This window comes from Maniola hyperantus, chromosome 16 (genome assembly GCF_902806685.2).
Source record: "Maniola hyperantus chromosome 16, iAphHyp1.2, whole genome shotgun sequence".
Classification (NCBI taxonomy): domain Eukaryota; kingdom Metazoa; phylum Arthropoda; class Insecta; order Lepidoptera; family Nymphalidae; genus Maniola; species Maniola hyperantus.
The window spans coordinates 8116162-8137918 of record NC_048551.1 but is presented as its reverse complement, the minus strand read 5'-3'; the positions used below and the strand labels follow the sequence as shown (position 1 = coordinate 8137918).

The 21757-nt window shown below is 38.9% G+C and overlaps 1 protein-coding gene across 1 annotated transcript; it reads right to left on the bottom strand.

Annotated features, from left to right (window-relative positions):
* Positions 1–478: 478 nt before the first annotated feature.
* LOC117989630 (brachyurin-like) lies at positions 479–12049 on the bottom strand. The gene is made up of 5 exons (XM_034977025.2): positions 11627–12049; positions 10894–11161; positions 10187–10285; positions 9018–9214; positions 479–2290 (listed from the first exon to the last, which is right to left on the bottom strand). Exons 1-5 carry the CDS (start codon positions 11846–11848, stop codon positions 2189–2191), a joined length of 888 nt encoding a protein of 295 aa, XP_034832916.1. The 5' UTR covers positions 11849–12049; the 3' UTR covers positions 479–2188.
* Positions 12050–21757: the final 9708 nt, after the last annotated feature.

The following is a 21757-nucleotide window of genomic DNA, read 5'->3' as shown; positions in this document are numbered from 1 at the left end:
TACATATACCATGTAAATAAAATACATGTGTAGGTACCATATCCGAGCAAAATAAATAAATGATTATAAGATCTTTTTTGTCTTTATCACTGGTAAGTAGGATACGTATGTATTGGGGGCCGGGGCCCTCTTAGCAAAATATGTTATTGCAAATGATAGCGTTAATTGGAACACAGGTAAAGTAAACATACAGGGGTAATAATTTTAGATCCAGTTCACTTGGTCTTAAGACATTTCTCAACGTTTCTGATACGAATTTCTAATAGATTAGATTTTAGAATGTCCTTCCGGCGCCGGCATCCGTGTTTTTTGCAACGTATGACCTAAACACCTTTTTAAGGCAAAAGTGCGAGATCTTTTAGGCTAGTTAGCTCATCATTACTTTTTTTACTTTTTATTAGGCATGATTGCCGCCATTCGCAAACTTATCCTGCAATTTCAAAAAAGGTTAAATAAAATCGTTAAATCTGTACCTGAAGAGTATTGATAAAAATGTACTAATAAGTAGTAGCTACCATGATTATAGTAACTGAACACCTATTAACGAACTACGGAGTTTAGACGGGAATTGCTCAAAAGTGAAAACTGTTATCTAGCAAAATCTAGGTAAGTATAGGTATCTATGTCTGGGGCAAGTACAAGCAGACTTGGCTATATACAAGAGAAACGCTAGATTAGAGCTGATGTGAGTAGTCCCAAGTGGATAGTTTCAATTTGCAAGTAAGCAGTATCTAACTGTAAAGCAAATGTTTTAAGTGCTATTCATAATGTACAACCTTCTCAGTTATATCTAAGTGCCGTTATCGAATATACTATGTATTATTTAAATGTTAATAATTATTCTCGTTACTTCAACGTGTTACAAAGTCTCAAAGCAGGAAATCTAAAAGCTAATGGTAAATGTGAGCTTATTAATTAAGCTAAATTTAAAAGATACAATATTTAGAAGGTCGTTTTCAAAATTTTTGTTTCGGCAATTGCCTTGCTGTGTGGTTTCGAGGAAACTGACAACTTTGTTTTATAGAACGGGCTATGAACTGTTTCTAGGCCAGAGCAACACAGTGCAACATTGAGGCATTCCACAGGGCTACATGCTGCAATAATTTAAAATAGAGCAAGATATACTATGATATTCTAGTAGGGATGTTTATATCCAATAAACCCATCGCTATGTCTCCTGTCAGTATGAGAAGTGTTAGGCCATAGATAATAGAAAGGTTAGGCAATAGTACACTACGCTGGCTATGTGCGGATTGGCAGACTTCACTCGTCTTTGAGAACATTATGTATACCTAGAACTCTAAGGCAAGTTTCCTCACGATGTTTTCCTCCAAAGCGAGTGATATTAAATTTCTTAAAAACGCACATAACTCCGAAAGGTTTACTAGGTCTCGACATTTCAGCCAATATCAACTTCGGAAGGTCTATCGAAGGTAAAGCCAAGACTGCTGCCAAAAAACTTGGTATTCTCAATAAGGTCAAGCAGTGCTTCACGTCGCACCAACTGGTAATGTTATATCAGGCCCAGGTCCGGTCGTGCATGGAGTACTGCAGTCATCTCTTCGATGGCTCTGCTAAATACCAACTAGCCGCTTTAGACGCCGTTGATCGTCGAGCCAGGAGACTTATAGGCGAAGTTTCACCACTTTTGGGGAAGCTTCAGAGTCTTGATCACCGCCGAAAAGTTGCCGGCCTATCGGTGTTTTACAGGATATATTTCGGAGAGAGTGCTCAGGAGCTGTTCGATCTTGTTCCTTCCTCACCTTTCTACTACCGTACTGCAAGACACCGGGCGAGTTTCCACCCCTATGTCGTCAACATTCCATCTTCGCGTACGAAACGCTTTGCGTCATCATTCCTTATACGCATGGCTAGGGATACTCTTCCTAGATCAGTGTTTCCTGTCAATCATAATCCGGGGATCTTTAGAACAAGAGTGAATAGGCACCTTTTAGGCAAACGCGTCCCATCTTAGGCCACATCATCACTTCCCATCATGTGTGATCGTGGTCAAGCGTGCGCCTATAATGAAATTAAAAAAACCCGTCAGGTGAGATTGCAGCCCAAGGGATAACTTGTATATGAATAAAAAAAATTGTTGCAACACGCATTCCGTCAGTCTAAAGAAATGATATAAGACCTAATACACTTCTTTATTATAACTAGCGATCACAAACATGAAAATTAATTATTGGCTGATGATCCATGGTAAGAAGTGTGAAACTCTGGAGTACGCTGCAGGGTAACCGGATTCGCAACTAGCTCGGGAACCAAACGATGTGACGCCAATCTGGAGAAAGAGAATAATAATTTAAGAACAACATGTAAAAGAGATAAATGTAAATGAACAATGGGTAGCATGTCATTGTATAAATACCTAAATCTATTTACCTATTATGTACATATTATATAAAAGCGAAATACCACTCACTCACTGACTAGTCACGAAATCTCAGGAACTATAAAGCCTACAAACTTGGAATTTGGAAGGTAGGTTTTTTCTAGGACGTTTTGAAACGAGAAACGGTTTTGAAAACATCCCCCCGTAAGGGGGTGAAATGGTGGGTGGAAGGTTATATGAAAGTCCTTTGTTTTTGAAGTTAGAGACGAGAAAATCGACATTTAGGTTAATAGGTTTAAATAATAAAAACCAGTATAAGTTTGGGAAATTATAGGGGGAAAAGTTTTTATGGAAACGTTTTAAATATTGTTATTTTAACTTGAAATTTGAATCGTAGGTTCTTTCTAGTGGTGGAAATCTTTGAGTGAAAAGGAGGGCCCTGTGGGACTCACCTGGGTGTTATCAATTTTTCCTTCGATAGATACACTTCACTGGTCGCTGATTTTAACACTCGTTCCACCATAAGTAATTAATTTAATTTTGTAACACGTCAGATCGATCTGTTATTTAAATATTGCAATTATGCAATGCGAGCGATTAGCGGCGGCGTAAGTCAAGGTGCGACTAAACTTCTTCCTAATGAGTTTTTCTATGATTGCAGTTTTGTCTCTTTCGGTCCCGGGCCAATGTATATGGATAGGAGTAGGTTGGAAAAAATAAATATTTTATATAGTTTCGAGTGTGTAGGCATAGGATTTGTACAGTAAAAATGGCGTAAACATCATCCCCCGGGCTGAAGGAATGCCTTCAGAAGCAACAAAACTTATATAAACAAGTACTTAAATAAAGAGAATGTAAGCGTAATTAAAACTAACTTAGAACTATAGCGATTTAAGTAAATGTACTCTTATTGCAGTGGTAAGGGGCAAAGCCTGACCACTGGCCTAACGTAAGAACCTGTACGAGTTCTTACCCTAGCGGTACGGACTACTCCATCTTTACCGGGGTAAACCTCCTGAATTATACCTAGAGGCCAGCTAAGAGGCGGTGAGTTGTCATCGCGAATTATGACGATACAACCAACTTGTATGGGTAAAGATGGTGTGTTCCATTTTTGTCTGCTTTGGAGCGAAGATAAGTATTCGCGACTCCATCTCTGCCAGTACGACTGTACCAGCTCTAAATGAAGCGCCTCTGTAGTTAGACATATGAATAAGCATAAATACGTCTTCATTGACTTAACACCGCGGCGGCGATACGGAGTAATATAGAACGGACCTGCATAGTCCACACCTGTGAATACGAAACTCTTAACTTCACTAACGCGATAGTGAGGCAGGTCTCCCATAATAGGAAAAGTGTTTTTGGGTTTTAGTTTAAAACAACGGTTGCAACTTTGTACGATTTTTCGAACCATGTTGCGAGCGGCGACAATCCAGTATTTTTGACGAAGCAATGCAAGTAGTAACGCAGGTCCGGTGTGTGCGTTTTGCTTATGGAAATAATCTACAATCAGATGTACAATACGGTCTTTCGCTGGAAGTACGACGGGATGTTTCTGCGAATAGTCTAATTGAGATTGTGACAATCGTCCACCGACGCGTATAATACCGTTTTCGTCCGTAAATGCGTTTAATTTTCGCAAGGCATCGCTGTTTGTGTTAAACGAATGTCTTTCTTGTATAACGCGGAGTATGTACATCTCAGTCGCTTCCAAATCTGTTACAGTTATGTCACCGTTGGACTTTAAGATTTTACTAAAACGTAATACATACACCCATGAGTGTAGAAACTTATTCCAATTTGACATGCGATTTGCTGAATTGTATAAATAGTAACAATCATTTTCGATGTCAGAGACTTTAGCGGTTAGAGAGACAAGCTTTTTTTGTTCAGGTAATTCGTCTGTAGCGTCTTTCGTATGTGCGTTTAAGGGCCAATCGCAGAAGGGCTGCGAGACCCAAGCGGGACCATGAAACCAAAGGGTATTATTTAAGATTTGCGCGGGCATAATAGGTCGCGAGATTATGTCCGCGGGGTTTTCCTTTCCAGAAACATGATACCAGTTTTCAGCTGGAAGGTTAGCGTTAATAGCGGCGATTCTGTTGGCAACAAACGTTTGAAACCTATGCGGTGATGCGTGAATCCACGACAGTGCGATCGTGGAATCGGAGAAAGCGAATATTTGATTTATTTTAACGCGTTCACTAATTGAATCCTTGACAGCGACGATTAAGTTTGATAGCAGAAGGTTCGCGCAGAGTTCAAGTCGCGGCAAAGATACATTGCATTTAGGCGAGGCGACTCTCGACCGCGCACACAGCAATGTGACTTGAGCCTTATCTGTATCGGCGGAGCAAACGCGAAGGTAAATAACAGCACCGTAGCATTTCTCGCTCGCGTCCGCGAATCCAATCAGTGAAATGTTATTCGTTGTTTGTAAAATACCTATGTGACGAGGGATTTGTAACTGTTCTAACAAATGGAGTTCACGTTGTAACTGAAACCACTGATCTTGAATGCTAGAGGGAGCGTCTTCGTCCCAATCGAGATTTTGTTTCCAGCATTCTTGTACTAGTAATTTTAATAAAGCGGTTACCGGTCCCAGTAGCGATAGCGGATCAAATAATCTCGCAGTAACTGAAAGGATTATGCGTTTTGTACACTGGGACTCGTTAGGTGCGTTTACTTTAAAGGTAAAAACGTCAGCGTTCGGTTCCCATTGCAAACCGACTATCTTTGTATTCGCGGTGATAGAACTTTCGTCAAATTGTACAATACTAGGCGAGTGTAAATCAGTAGGGATTTCCTTTAATAAATGAGTACTGTTTGAAATCCATTTTGTTAGTTTAAAACCCCCCGCGTTGAAAAGCTGAACGAGCTCGGTGTATAAAATTTTAGCCTCTTCTATAGAAGGAACAGAAGAGACGTAGTCATCCATGTAAAAATGGCGTTCAGCTGCTACGGCGGCATTAGGAAAGCGAGCGCGCTCGTCCGCAGCCAGCTGTTTCACTACGCGCATCGCGAGGTAGGGTGAACTGCAGACCCCAAACGAGACACAGTTAAACTCGTACGTTTCGACAGGGTCGCTAGTATCGAATCTGTACAGGATGCGCTGATAGCGGTGGTCTTCAGGTGAAAGTTTAATTTGAAAATACATTTTTTCAATGTCGGCTGACAGAGCGATCGAAAATAATCTCAAATTAATTAATAAATCAAATATGTTGGCCTGTAAATTGGGTCCAGTGTATAAAATATCATTTAGCGAGCGGTTACAATTATCATCGCTGATAGTTTTGCAACTTGCGTCCAGGACAATCCTAGTTCTAGAAGAAGTCTTGTCTGGACGATACACAGCGTGATGCGGAATGTAATAACACGGACCGGGCGCGGGATTTTTAATTAAGTTTAAATAACCTTTTTTTAAATATTCGGAAATGGTTTCGTTATAGTCCTTGCGTAATTCCGGAATACTATTCAATTTTTTCTCTAAATTGGATAAGCGGCGTTTTGCGATTTCATATGAACGGCCGAGAACGGCTGGATTTTCCTTAAATGGGAGCGAAACAGTATACCGACCCTGTGTATCGCGTGAGAGACTGTTTTGCAATATACGTTCACAAGCGGCGTCATCGGGACTTAAGTGTTTTTTATTAGGAACTGAGTCTAGTTCCCAAAAGCGTTGCGTTAATTCCTCTAAATTCGGTTCAGTAGTTTTAGAGAAAGCGTGAAAGGATCTTTCCTTTAGCGGCGTACTAGATGCGAGACAGTCCGCTCGTCCTAGTAATACGTAGCCGAATGCAGACTGCATGCCGACCACCGATGAGTCAGGAGACATAACTTTATGACTCCCTAAAATGAACGGGAATAATTCATTGCCAATCAAGCAATCAATTTCAGCGGGAGTATGAAATTCTTCGTCTGCGAGAGGTCTCTTTAAATGGTTTAAATTTGTTAGGTCGATAAATTCATTTGGAATTTTGTCAGATATATTTTCGACAACGCGAGCTTGAATCGAATATTTAGAGCGATTATCAAAGCGTGAATGCAGCGTGATACGCGTTTGACCTTGAACTTGTAGTTCTGAGAGGCCAAGTCCTTGTATAACTGAAGTAGACCCGTTAATTTTTAAGTTTAAGCGATCACAACACGATTTAGTTATGATATGACACATAGAACCACTGTCTAACAATACTCTCATAGTACAGCGTTCCCCGTTATTATTAAATACATAAACAACTGCTGTAGGTAACAAAATCGTATGCATCGAGTTAGGGGCGCGGGCGTTCGATAAAGTTTGAAAAGGCGGTCGTGCTACGAAAGATTGCGCTTGCACCGGGGCACTAGGAGCGCGCGGCGCGGGCGGTTCCGACGGTCTATCGTAAACCGTAGCGTGCACGGCCGATTTCTGAGAAGCGGCGCGAGCGGTTTCGATTTGAGTTGGTGCTTGGGTCGCGGGTTCGATTCCTGCGTGTAATTTGGAATGGTGAGACGCCCCACAGAAGCATCTAATTCGACTTCTGCAACTTTCTAGACTATGAAATCCTATACAATTCAGACATAAGTTATTGTCTTTGACAAATTGCACCCTAAATATAGGATCACGCTCCATAAACTTATTACATCTAAACAGCGGATGTATACTGCTATCTGTAGCACAGTAAGGGCATTTAGGGAAATTTTGAGGTGATGTGCGAAATTGGGTCGTCTGCGGCTTTTCCGAATGATAATTATTTTTTACGTGAAATGAACTGGCGGTAGGTTTAAAATTATTGGCGCGTTTGGTTTGCGGCGAGCTGTTAACCTTTGGACTTTGTTTAGAGGTAGATACTGACGTACTGCGTAGCGTATATATTTTACTTTGTTCTTTTACGAACTGTACTAAGGAATCGAAGGATGGTATCTTTTCGTGGCGATAAGTCTGTTCGAATAGCGTAACTGTTTCTTTGTCGAGTTTACTTAGAGCGATATGCGTGAAAATAAAATCAGCTAAGTCCTTTATTTCTAGACGCCTTAAGGCCGCCTGAGCAGAACAAAACTGGTCAATGAATGAATCTAGCGAACTTTGGGAGGCAGTTTGAATGCTTTTGAATTTTAAAATCTCTTCAAAGTAGATGGATGCCAAAGTTCTCTTATCTTCATATTTTTCTATCAATGCATTCCATATTATTTCATAATTAGCTGCTACGGGTTGTATACCCGAGCAGCTAATTAAGGCCTTGTCCGACAGCTTCCCTAAGAGGTATTGTATTTTTTCAGCGTTTGATAGTTTGGAATTGTTATGAATAAGCGTGCTAAAATTCTCATAAAAAGCCGTCCATTTACTCGGAGTGCCATCGAAACTTCTCAACTCCAAAGCAGGCAACTTTTTGAGAAGGTCTAAATTTTGTGACGTATTTTGCGCTAATTTAGACAAAGCATTCGATTCCGCGGATTTAATATTACAGTATAGTTCATCAAAAGAAGTTAATGTATCAAAATTAATACTGGCCTTAGGATTGACTTTTAAATTAGCTATATTTAGCTGCTCGGTTACGGATATGAAATCACTGCGTAATGTATCTAATAATTTAATTTTAATAAGAAAGTTCTTAAGGCTTAAGTCGTTGGTGAGGTCCTTACTTAAGTCGTATAGACCTTGAATATGTTTGTAAAAGCTTTGTTGCTTCGCTTCTAGTATTTTGAGCTCGATTTCTAAATCCTTTTTGTCGGCCATCTTTAACTGCGTACGTTTAGCGTGAGCGAATGATGCGTGGTGTCAATATCTAACTGCGTAATTCATGAAATTATGGATCAAAATGAATAGCGGGATAATATTGAACTTATATAGCGGGAAAAGCGGGAATAAAGGGTTGGTATTCGAGGGAGAAGGACCAAAAATATGGTGGAAATCTTTGAGTGAAAAGGAGGGCCCTGTGGGACTCACCTGGGTGTTATCAATTTTTCCTTCGATAGATACACTTCACTGGTCGCTGATTTTAACACTCGTTCCACCATAAGTAATTAATTTAATTTTGTAACACGTCAGATCGATCTGTTATTTAAATATTGCAATTATGCAATGCGAGCGATTAGCGGCGGCGTAAGTCAAGGTGCGACTAAACTTCTTCCTAATGAGTTTTTCTATGATTGCAGTTTTGTCTCTTTCGGTCCCGGGCCAATGTATATGGATAGGAGTAGGTTGGAAAAAATAAATATTTTATATAGTTTCGAGTGTGTAGGCATAGGATTTGTACAGTAAAAATGGCGTAAACATCTAGAGGGTACCTAGGTACCAGATAAGAAAGGATCTAATTAAATTCTCCCCCTCAGGGGTGAAGCGGGGGTCGAAGGTTGTAAGGTGAGACTGAGTCAATATGCAAGTGGGGCCTTTTGCAGCGGGAACATTTTTGATCTCATGAGAAACCAGAAATTTTACGCGGACGAAGTCGCGGGCAACTGCTAATCCACGCGGACGAAGTCGCGGGCATCAACTAGTACTTACGTAAAACACAAAAGTTGTTTCTACCTGTGTCCGTTATAGACTTTGAAACTATCCAACCGATGTGCCCCAAACCGGTTTCATTAGAAAGGCAATAATGAGATTATGATTTTAGTTTAGCGTAATAGGACACACCGCGGCTATCCGCTAGTATAAATATAGGAGTCAAAAATTGTATATAGTGCAAAATCTTACAAGAACTCTGTGGTGCTCGATGTAGACGACGAGTGGACCGCCGGAATCGCCTCGACAAGTGCTTTGGCCGTTGTCACCACTGGTGCAGATGTTCGCGTTCTGTATCAACTCCGAACCGAAGAAACTGGCGCATTCATCGTTGCTGATGACCGTTAACCTGACGGCGCTGAGGAGCTGGCCCATACGAATACTGGAATCTACAAAAAACAATGGAATTTTCTCTAACACCTGAGGTGTGGAATGCCCTTCGAGATTTCGTGTTTCCTACCACATACTATCCTAACTATAGATATCTTCTAAGTAACCTAACCTAACCTTACCTAACCATGATTGTCGTCAAACGCAAGCTTATCTTGTACCTAATAAAAACCCACCAAGTGCGAGTCGGGCTCTAATAACACTGTCCAACACAACACTGCAAGTTAATGACGGACAGCGCCATGTATGATTTAGTAAACATATTTATCATCATCGTCATCAACCGATAGACGTCCACTGCTGGACATTGGATCTTGTTAGGGACTTCCACACGCCACAATCTTGCGCCGCCTGAATCCAGCGGCTCCCAGCGACTCGTCTGATGTCGTTAGTCCACCTAGTCACTAGTGGGGGTCTTCCAACGGTGCGCCTTCCGGTGCGAGTTCGCCATTCCAGTACCTTGGGACCCACAACATCTATCGGTTTTCCGAAATGTGTGCCCTACCCACGGAGGAGAGAAAATAGTCCGTGGCCCTACCCATTACCACTTCAGCTTCCTGTTGCGCCATGTCGCTTACTCTAGTTCTCCTACGGATCTCCTAGTTTCTAATATGATCACGTAGAGAAACTCCAAGCATAGCTCTCTCCTTCGCCCGCTGAGTAATTCTGAGCTTTTTTATGAGGCCCATAGCTAGCGACCAGATCCATATGTCATCACTGGCACTGGCTGTTCGAAGACTTTATTGTTCAAGCAACGCTAGCATGTCAAATTTTATGATTCTAGGTCATCGGGAAGTACCCGTAGGTTTTGATTCCCCTTAAGTGGACAGATACGACAGACAGACAGACAACGAAGTGATCCTGTAAGGGTTCCTTTTTTCCTTTTGAGGTACTGAACCCTAAAAATGTGGTGGAGAACATATTATTTACAAATAAGATATCGATATATAAAAATATAGCAAAGTTCTTACTATCGCTAGTGATTCCATATCCTGATGCGATAGCAGTCCAACCCGCGAAAGTATTCCATACGTCTTTATGGCTGGGTAGAGCGATTGCTTGAATTACATCTGAAATAATTTGTAATAAGTAGGTAACACTTTTTCTGCCTGTACAGCCAAGGTAGGCCTTATGCTTCGATATTATTTTGTGCTATAGAATACAGTATAGGATAAGTATATTCATGTTTTTGTTTGAGATAAGTACCTACCTATAGTTCGCGACAGGTCGCGATAGCATCGGGGTAAGAGGCGGGGGGGACGCCCAGCACACCCGCACGTCACCCGCGCTATCCCGCACCGGGGTAGCGCGGGGAGTGTGCGGGTGTACGGGGCGTGATCTCCCGGATTGCCATGTCGACCTGTCCCGAACGATACCTACTTAATTAATACAATTATAGTGATCTTGTTGCCAAGAGCTCAGTTTTTGGAATCAGCTGCTGCACATAATACAACACTTCACAAAGAGCAGGAAATAACCATAATATTGACATAATCTTCGATTCAGGATCAAACTGAGAGGTCCCTCACTCCAGTTCACTTTACTAGTGTACACTGTACACACTAACAAATAGGTAATGGATTGGACGACCACGAACACTATAGGAGTAACTCCACCCTACCAGTTAACGTTCGACTTAGTTTTTCTCATCTTAGAAATATTGTATGTCGCTGCTTACCTGTGAATGCTACAGTAGGTATACGTAGAATGCAGAGATCATTTTCTATCTTCTTAGGATTCCAATCAGGGTGAACCGAGACATCCGTAGTGTCGATGCGTAGGCCTCCAAAGAACAGTTTATTAGAACCCATGACGACGGTGAACGAATTTGCTTTTAGGATACCGTCCGAATAGCAGTGAGCCGCAGTGAGCACACGTTTGTCGGTGATGAGAGAACCTCCACACACAGATGTTAACAGAAGCAATAAGGAGATAACAAGTCCAACCTGGTGAGAAAATCTATATATGTATAAAACGAAAAGATGACTGACTGATTGACTCACGGAAATTTGGCATGCAGATATCCGCTAAGAAAGGATTTTGGAAAATTCAACCCCTAAGGGGGTGAAATAATGGTTTGAAATTTGTGTAGTCCACGAGTAGCGAGCATAAGCTAGTTCTAAGTACAATAAATTATTATTATTACTATCGATTTTAAATTTGTCATTAAATAATATGGCAACATCGTTTAATTGATTGTTATTGCTGCTATTTAGAATTTATTGTCACTGCTGCAATTTAGAATTTATTGTTACTGCTGCTATTTAGAATTTATTGTTACTGCTGCTTTTTTTTAATAGAGATAGCGAGCAATCGAGCAGGCGGGTCACCTGATGTTAAGTGATTACCGCCGCCCATGAATATTGCTATTTAGAATTTATTTGTCACTGCTGGTATTGGGTTTGGTTTACCTGATAAGGAACTTCTGCAATATCGGCATGGGCTCCTCCAACAATACCTCGTATTTCCATAGCATCTACTATAAGGCTCACTTCTTCAGCTTTTCTCACTTTTATAGCAATCGGAATACCAAATTTTCTATGATAACCAAAAACGTCAATTTCTTTATAAGGATCATTTGCGTTTACCGCACACATAGAAACAGTCAAGAAAAATGCTATCCAAATATGCATTGTTGATAAATAATAAATTATTATATTTTCCAAGCTCTAAAATCATTAGCTAAAATCAATGCTAGTAATTATTATTATGTATAACCCTGACTAACCCAAACACTAAACTAACATAATATTTGATTAACACTGCACAGTTTAGACTATACAATTGACACTAATGTTCCTAAACATTATTAAAATTGATTTTAATTCGTGGCTACCTTATTTGTTATTGCTTGAAATAATTTAATTTCTCAAAGGTATGACAGCCATGTTAATGCAACGATTACATTTATGTTTTACGCATGTACTAATTGAATTTATTTTACAAGTTAGGCACATCACGCAAATTTATTATGGCTTATGTTACGGATAATCGAGAGAAAATCTAATCGAGGTTAAACTTGGCAAATAGGATTTAAAATTCGCACATACATTCTGGAGATCTAGTACTTATGCTGTAAGCGCAGCTTTTAGCCTGTAAGCGCAATTATTATTTTAATTTTAGTTTTTGCTACGGTGTGTTCTAGCCATTATTATAAACTAGCTGATGGCCGCGACTTTGTCCGCGTGGGTTTTAATTTGAAATATCCCGTGGGAACTCTTTGATTTTCCGGGATAAAAAGTAGCAAAATATGTGTATAACTATACCCATGCAAACATCACGCCGATCTGTTGCTCCGTTGCGCCGTGATTGAAGGACAAACCAATAAACTAATAAACCAACAAACAAACACACTTTCAAAATGTTGTCATTTTGTTGATTTACAGTTTAGCACAGTGGGCATGCCGCATGGTAAAAATAAAAACAAAAAGTTCTTACGATTTCATAATTACTCGTAAGTATAGTTAAATTACGACAAAATATACAATAGAAACAGTATTTACCTAAAACTTTTTTACAAAAAATTAACTGCTACTAATTTTCTTTTTTACATAATCAATCAATCAATCAACACTTATAATAAAACTGTAACAGGTCAAATTCTGTACATTGAAGATATTTTGAATCATCAATATCAATATACTTATAATAAAACTGTAACAGGTCAAATTCTGTACATATACTTATAATAAAACTGTAACAGGTCAAATTCTGTACATATTACTTATAATAAATCTGTAACAGGTCAAATTCTGTACATTGAAGATATTTTGAAAATTTTTTTCGAGGGCACTCTATAATCGATACTGAACACAAAACTGTAATTTTTTTCATTTTTGTCTGTCTGTCTGTCTATCTGTCTGTCTGTCTGTCTGTCTATCTGTCTGTCTGTCTGTCTGTCTGTCTGTCTGTCTGTCTGTATCACGGCCGCGCATCACGCTGTAACTACTGAATGGATTCCAATGAAACTTGGTACGATTTGAGGTCACACTATGAGGAAGAATATAGGATACTTTTTATCCCGAAATTCAGCATGGTTCCCGTAGGAGAGGGGATGAAAGTTAAAATGTATACTGAGTTGTAATTCATTAACGCGTAGTCCGATTTCATTCATTCTTTTTTTGTTAGAAAGGGGATATTTTAAAAATTGTTCCGTAAATATTTCAAGGTAATCGGTTTTTAACCGACTGTCAAAAATGAGGTGGTTCTTTTTTCTACATCGATTTTTTCGAGGTTTCTGGACCGATTTGCAAATTATTTTTTTAAACCAACAAAAAAAGTTTTCGTGGTGGTCACATAAAAAATTCTGGATTCAACTCCCTGATGCTGCAGGGTTACTGCCCGCCTGAGTTATCAAGATTCAGGAAGTGTTCATAGTGAATTCATATTGTAGGTACCAAGCAACGACTTTATTCTCAGACTTCAAGTCTTAACTCCTCAACCCTGATGATGTAGGGTACAGCACCCCTAAACTATAATGTTTCAGGAACTGCGGATGATGCAAAATTATTTTAGGTACCAAGCATAGGCTACATCATTGAACTTCGGATCCTAACTCCTCAATCCTGATGCTGCAAAGTACTGAAGTCCTAAATCGTGGGGATTTTAGAATTTCTGATAGTGAATTGATATTTTACAAAAAATTAAAAAAATTGAATCGACTGTTAGGCGGAACGAAGTTCGCAGGGTCAGCTATATGTAATAAACACAATAAATAATGAGGACCACCACGTTAACTTTTTATCTAATAGTGTAAATTACCCAAATTGCCCTTGCTTCCGACTGCAATACGTTTAACTAAACCCTTTTATATGGATTGCTATGCTGGTATCTTGCTATTAATGTCATGTAAGTAATTAGCATACAACAAATACCGTAAAAGAAGAATTATACCCAATTTTCAGGTAGGTACGTTAATAATCTTTTTAAAAGTAGGAAACAGGCAACACTTAAGTATGCCTTTCTTGAGTCTAATGTCGGTCGCGTACGTCGGTTGCCATTGTATTTATTTATTTATTCATTTCAATTAACTTAAAAGTTAAAACTAAAACATATTATAAGTACTCGAACAATTAACAGACGTGCACAAAGGACAAATTATCTCTGCTGCAGAAATTTTTCCAGCAGCCCTAAAAAGTACGAAAACCGTGCTTCATCATCATCGACACTATCATCCGATAGATGTCCACTGCTAGACAGAGGTCTTTTGTAGGGACACCAGGGTCATGTGCCGCCAGAATCCAGCGGCTCCCTGTGACTCGTTTGATATCCTCACCTAGTGTCTTCCAGCGCTTTGTGCTTACCGGTGCTAGGTCGCCATTCTAGCATCTTGGTAATGTCATGGTAATGCCATGGTGGCATAAGGTCTATCATGTTTTCGAACTATGTGCCCTGCCCATTAGCTTCGCAACCCGTTAAGTTATGTCGGTTACTCGGGTTCTCCGATAGATCTCCACATTTTTGATTTGATCACGTATAGAAACTTCAGGCATAGTTCTCTCCATCGCTGAGTGCCCATAGTTATCGACCAAACTTACATTAGTAACAAACATAGTTAGTTAGACACTAATAAATTTACTGCAATATTGCCAGTGTTAGCAGAATGAGGGACTTCACGACTGAGAAATTGAAAGTCTATTATTTAAACATTTGTTTTTATTTGGATTTAAATAAAAAGGAATTTCATTTAAAAAAAAGGCAATTTGCACACCAATTCATTATGGGAGGGCACACGCCGTAAATTGTTTTACCCTCTTTTTATATCGAACGGAAGCTAATCCGAGGTCGTATTTAATCGTCACTTAACAGGGGTCCCCATGTGCTGTCTCTCACGGATCTTAGACCTTAATCCGGTCCGTAATCAAAATGAATCTCTGTGGGATACTGAACAGTCTTTGACTATATGGACCGTTAAAGCAAAACTGATTAATACGGATAGATAGTGAATGTTATTAAGGTCGATATTATGATTTGAAGTCAGATTTCCATTAGGGCTACGTACCTAACGAATACTTCAACGATAACATGGAAATTTACCAATTCATCTTCTATCGTCATCTTCTACACATTGCCAGCTCAATACTGTGGACGGGTCTACTTTCAGAATGAGAAGGGTTTGGCATTAGTCCACCACGCTGGCCAAGTGTGGATTGGCAGACTTCACACACCTTTGAGAACATTATATAGAGAACTCTCAGTTTTTCTCAGATGATTATTTATTTGCTTAATATGCACATAACTCCGAGAAGTTATGTGCGCGTGCCCGGGATTAAACCCTAGATCTCCCGTATAAGTGGCCGACGTCTTAACTACTAGGCCATGACCGATTTTTTATCATCTTGTTTACCTATATGAAAAAGGAAAAACATCGTCTGTGACGCCATCTTTCGCATTTATGATATTAACTAGCAGATGCAAGAGACTTCGTCCGCGTGGATTTAGGTTTTTAAAGATCCTGAAGTGAAGAAGAAGTGGGAATTCTTTAAATTTCCGGGATAAAAAGTAGCCTGTGTTTACTCTTAGTAGACTCTTCAGATCTTTAACTATACACATGCAAAAATCACGTCGATCCGTTGCTCCGTTGCGACGTGATTGAAGAATAACCCAAAAATCCAACAAACAAACACACTTTCGCATTTATAATACAGGTATGTATACCTACTAGTAGCCTTAGTTGCGTCAATATTGAGACTTGAAATTTTCCGACAGTCACATTAAAAAAAAATCTCCCTTATAACGAGTACACTTACCCTTTCACCTATCTGTGAATAAGCTGAAACATTTCCTTAACGAAGCCTATCCAAAGGCGAGTAAATTAAGGAGATTTTTGGGGTTCCGTGCCTCAAAAGAAAAAAAGAAACCCTTACAGGATCACTTGGTTGTCTGTCTGTCTGTCCGTCTGTCCGTCGTGTCTGTCAAGAAAACCTATAGAGTACTTCCCGTTGACCTAGAATCATGAAATAGGTAGGTAGGTCTTATATCACAAGTAAAGTCATACATCCAAACACCGTGAATTTTTGGTTATATTACAAAAAAAATTAAAATGATTTCATGAACAAATAATTAGTATTTTCAATTTTCAAAGTAAGTCAACTAGGTATACCTAGTGGAGTATCATATGAAAGGGTATCCTATACCCGTACATTCTAAAACAGATTTTTATTTATTTTTAGGTATATTAGTTTTTGATTTATCGTGCAAAATGTTGAAAACTATGACTGTAGTACGGAACCATCGGTGCGCGAGTCTGACTCGCGCTTGGCCGGTTTTTCTCGTTTCTACGTGTCGCATTATACGCATAAACGCTGCCAGTGCGCCGAGTGAGGTTAAAAGCACACCTGCTGTTTACTATTTTAATTACGTTACCCATTAATCCATGTCTAGGTAGTCAGGCCGCGACGACAGAGACGGATTGGTGCATTTACGATATTTCTAATATGGCGCTTAATAGGTAGTACCTAGTACTGAATTTGTAGTTTTTCTTCTTATCTTCTCTAAATAACATAAAACAATGTCACAACTCACAGTTCACACCTGACTGTAAATTCGAAAAAATTTAAACTTTGTCCGCGTGGAATTAGGTTTTTAACAATCCCGTGGGAACTCTTTGATTTTCCGGGATAAAAAGTAGCCTATGTCACTCTCCAGGTCTTTATATACGCATGCAAAAATTACGTCAATCCGTTTCACCGTTGCAACTTGATTGAAGGACAGACCAACAAACCAACAAAGCAACAAACAAACACACTTTCGCATTTTTAATAAGGGTACTGATAAATTAAAATTGTTATGAAATAGACGTGCACTACAGTCTACAACTTATTATTTAGTTTATAGAATAGACCATAAAATACCAGTATGAAGTGGGTTGAGCCAGTTCAGCTAGTTGCTTAAAATCCAGTTTCTTCTTCTTCTTCTTCTTCTTCTTCTATCTAAAATCTATTAACATGTTTAGGTACCTACATCCTAATTATCTAAAAAGTGATAAATGCCAAAATGGATTACAAAAAAATCGGTCAAGTGCGAGTCGGACTCGCACTCTAAGGTTTCCCTACCATTGTCCAAGAAATACCACTTTTTATTTTTTTTTATTTGTAGTGCGGCCATTTTGAATTTTTATTTGTTGTAATAGCGGCAACAGAAATACACATTGTTAAAAGTTAAAACTTAAACTCTGTAACTGCATCCCGGTTCTCTATAATATACAGTCCGTTGACAGACAAACAGACAGACCGATGGACGGACAGACGCGTGGACAGCGGAGGCACGACGAGTCCTGTTGGCACTGTTCGGGCACAGAACATCAAAAATTTGAACCTAAAAAATGTGATCGACTCGTATGAGATTTTTTTTAATTAGGTAGCTACTGATGAAGTTGTTGTTTGTTACTAAGTACTTATGTTTAACTCTGGGGAAAAAGTTCATGGAACCCAATTGGCATATGAGCCACGCATGATGAAATTATAAGTTACCAGAAATCATCATATAAGTTACCAGTCATCTTCTTTATTGAACAGAGATTATTTATTACAACTCTGGCAATAGGTAGAAGAAATTACTTAGTTTGGTCTTAATTTATTTATCTAAAACTTAAAAAGTAAAACACAAACATTGAAAAGATATATTGTATGCTAAGAACCAAAACTACACGTAAACGAATAACCATCATTAAACACGAAGCGCTTTTAAATTCACTAAACGAGGATATAAGAGGACTATAAATAATACCTTGTTTTAGTAAAAACATTTTTCGTTATCCTCCCAAAATTCATTATATTTGGGCATGGAAAAATATTTTCAGAAGACATCTACCTAATACGGTTCGCACGTTAAAATATAATTATACATCGTAGGCACAAAGTACAGTACGTCTCATTTCGAGGTTGTTTTTGCAAGTGCTGCGAACTCAACAAGCGTGTAATGACCCTTCCACGTATTATAAAGTCTTTTTACCGCTTTTATGTACAAATTATATCCCTTTGCATACACGTCGAGCATAAAATTACCTTTTGGTTTATTTTCAACGTTTTCATTTCCAGATAATCACAAGAATATGCCTTATTACGCCGAGGGATTTAGACAAATTAGGGAGTTCGGTAAGGAAAGTTAAATAGCTCGTTAAGCGCCTTCAAAAATCGCAATTATTGAAGCCTGGCTTATTTGAAATGCAGAGCACGATCGACTTCGAATGGACTTGTAAATAGGAGAAATTTTGTTGGTTTATTTCGGATAATGTAGGCAGAAGTTGACAGGGATATAAAAACTGTAAAGGATAAAAGTTTCCTTTTGCGGTCGCAGCCAGTGTAATCCGACAGTTTTCCGATGTGTGTCGGAACGCCCCTCAGTGTCGACGTATAGCAGAACTGAGAAATACATGGAATACTCGTTTGAAAGTTAGGAAGACAAATAGAAAAAAGTTATAAGCTGACGATCAATGGCAAAAGAAAGTTCTTTGAAAGAGTTTGAACCAGTTTTATGGACTGCGGCGAAGAACGTATTAAGGATAAAGTAATGGGGATTTATTTGTTAATACCTTCACAGTACCTACACCACAGAACACCCCTGGCATGTAAGTACCTATAGCATACAGATAAAAAGCCACTGCCTAATATCTACTCTATAGTTATTTTATTCGATCGATGATGATGATAAGAGTCACAGATTGCTTTTGATAGTTTTGAGGTTTACAGAAGGTGCTCGACCACGAGATGAATTGTGACGCTAGTAGTAAAGTTTAGCCATCAAGTGCATCGCAAAAATGCTGATTAGATCAGCAGAGATCAGTGCTGTTACGATTTATGATACAGTTCACAACAATCAGGTAGATACCTCGTAACAAAACGTCAAGGCTTCGACGTCGCGTCAAATGTTTCTGCATTTGACGCTAGATAGCATAATCGCCTATTTTCTTTGATTTCACGTCACCCAAAGTCTAATATTGGACATATCGTCGATTCAGGATCAAACCGAGAGTTCCCTCACTCTAGCTCACTGCCTATGCTTACAAATTTTCATGGCGCGGTGCGGCTGATTCTGCTGTCAGCATTCGTATTTTCAGCACGGATTCACTTCTTGCAACTCTAGTGGTTTTTGTAGGTTTAACGAGTTTTATGCGGCTGTGTATTGTCTCCTTTAAAGAATTTTCAAATTAGTTTCCACTTCTGTCGCGTTCGTTACGAAATCTCTACGGAAGTTTTTATTCCGATAAAAGACTTTAGGGTGGGTGAACACTGAATACTCTTGTAACAAATCTACGTCAGGCACTGGCGATAATCCAAGAGTTTGTGGCCTTTCAGGATTGTTTCCGGGATGCATTGCGACTTGCATATCGAGATAGCAGTAACGTGTAGATGTATTCCGCTTTACTGTGGTAAATGGTTTGGTTCTTTTACAATTTTTATATTGTTTCGCTTGTACGTAAACTTTTGTGAAACACGATAGTCTTCGTAGCTGAATACATTTAAATACATAAAACATTGATGTAACAGAACAGAGTGGAATTCTGGAATACTACTTTTATAAATGAATAGCAAGGTCATTCTTGTGAAGTCAAAGTCATTTAGGATTCAGCTATAATTGAAACAAGGTTACAATATACCTATTATTATTATTTATATAATAATTTTGTGCTCATAATACGTGTGACGGAAATACTTGCACTCTTATTGTTCCTAGTAAAGGTTGTATTATGTGTATAGATAATCATGTACCTTAAACCATCCAATATGCTGATGTTATGTCATGTGATCTCTCGTCAACATTCTATTCCTTGCCCTCGCTGAACCTTCAATTAACTGCCGTATATCTCTAGTTCGATCCTTCCACCTATCTTTTTTATTTTATTGAATAGCCATCGATCACCAACTATTCAGCTTCATAATTGACTGATTCTAAAACACACTTACAAAAATTCTTTTTAGTAAATTACTCTTTTGATCATGATAAATATAAACATATCAAGACAATACAAGAAATTTTATGAACGCTTAGAATACTACCTTACGAATTAGCTTCGGTAGCACATTGCGTAGCGCTCGTAGATTTAATATGCTACACTCCTGAAATCTGCCGTCTCTGTTGACCTATACTATTTATAGAATAACGTACTTTATGTAATTAACAGACGTACTCAGAGTAGCTTAATCGTTACTTAAGTTTAGTTAAAACGAGACAGAGCTATATCTCTCACATAACTGTCTCGTTTTAACTCAATCTTAAGTAACGATTAGCGACTCTGAGTACGGCTGTTATTGTATTAAAAAGTGTACTTGAGTACGCGCACGTTCAGTGTGACATCCTATCATGCTGTTTCCGTTGCACTCTCTATCAGTTTAAGCTTTTAGTTCAGTGGTATACCGAAGCTTTAATGCAAGTGGATAGTACCCTTATATTGGAACGCTTGCTTTAAAATAAGGCTTTTATCGTCACATGGGTCATTAAGCAAAGAGTTTCAATGGCTACTTTCATTTCAACGCTTTAATTCCAATGCCGTTCAATTTCTATGGTGGATTGACTCTCTGTAATGGGTAGTTCGATAATTATTGCGAATATTCGATTTAAATAAGTACCTATATAAGGATATATTACAAATAATGTGCGTTGATATTGGTTGATGATATTGAGCAATTATTGAGATTTGAGCTTTCAACGAGCAAATGTTGATATTTCAGTAGCTCATACCTTTACATCTACCACTGAGCTACTGCGGCTCAACCCAGCTTATTATTAAAGAAAAATTCGAAGAGAAGCTACTATTAGAATGAAAACCACTTTGATATACTTTAGAAGGCTTTTATTCACTGTTCCGATGTAATTATTATTTATATCAACACAAGACCAAAAACCTCTTTCCACGCGCCATTTCAGAGTGACGTTTCGCATCGATTCGGTACTCCGCAGAGCACGCCACAGATAAACAATCACCTAGTTTTTATCCGTCTAACACTACACAGCTAAAACACACACTAAATTCGTTTAACAGCTCAAGACTACTTGTTTGTATTGCGATATTTATATAATACGACATTTTCGCCACTGTCCACAAATCATGGAGTTTTTGTCCTCGCGTCCTCGCCATGGTCCTCGCTCAACAAAAGGATAGCACGAAATGTGATTACTCAGCCGGTACCGTTTGCATGTCATGCCCCCAGTGAATTACTGGGCAACTGTAGTCTGTAACTTTTTTGCCAGGTGTGCCTCAACAAAAACCGAGTAAAAAGTTATGTTGAGGCACGTTGGACTGCTGTTAGCCGTTCGCACTCGGACTGTTGTGTCATCGAGTATAGAAACAATGGAGGAGGAATTAATGTGACTCGTTTACAGTGGTTACGATGAGGGGCCGTGCGAAAGATCAAGTTTTTTTAAAGACGACTTTGATAATATTTTATTTGTGATGTAATAGACATATCCTGCTAATATTTTTATAATTTTTATAGTGTTTTACCTAAACTTCAAGTAAATTCTAAGACATCAAAAATTGCGGATCAGAGGAATCGAACCCCTGCTCCTGGGATCGCGCCCGACGCTCTGACCACTGAGCTACG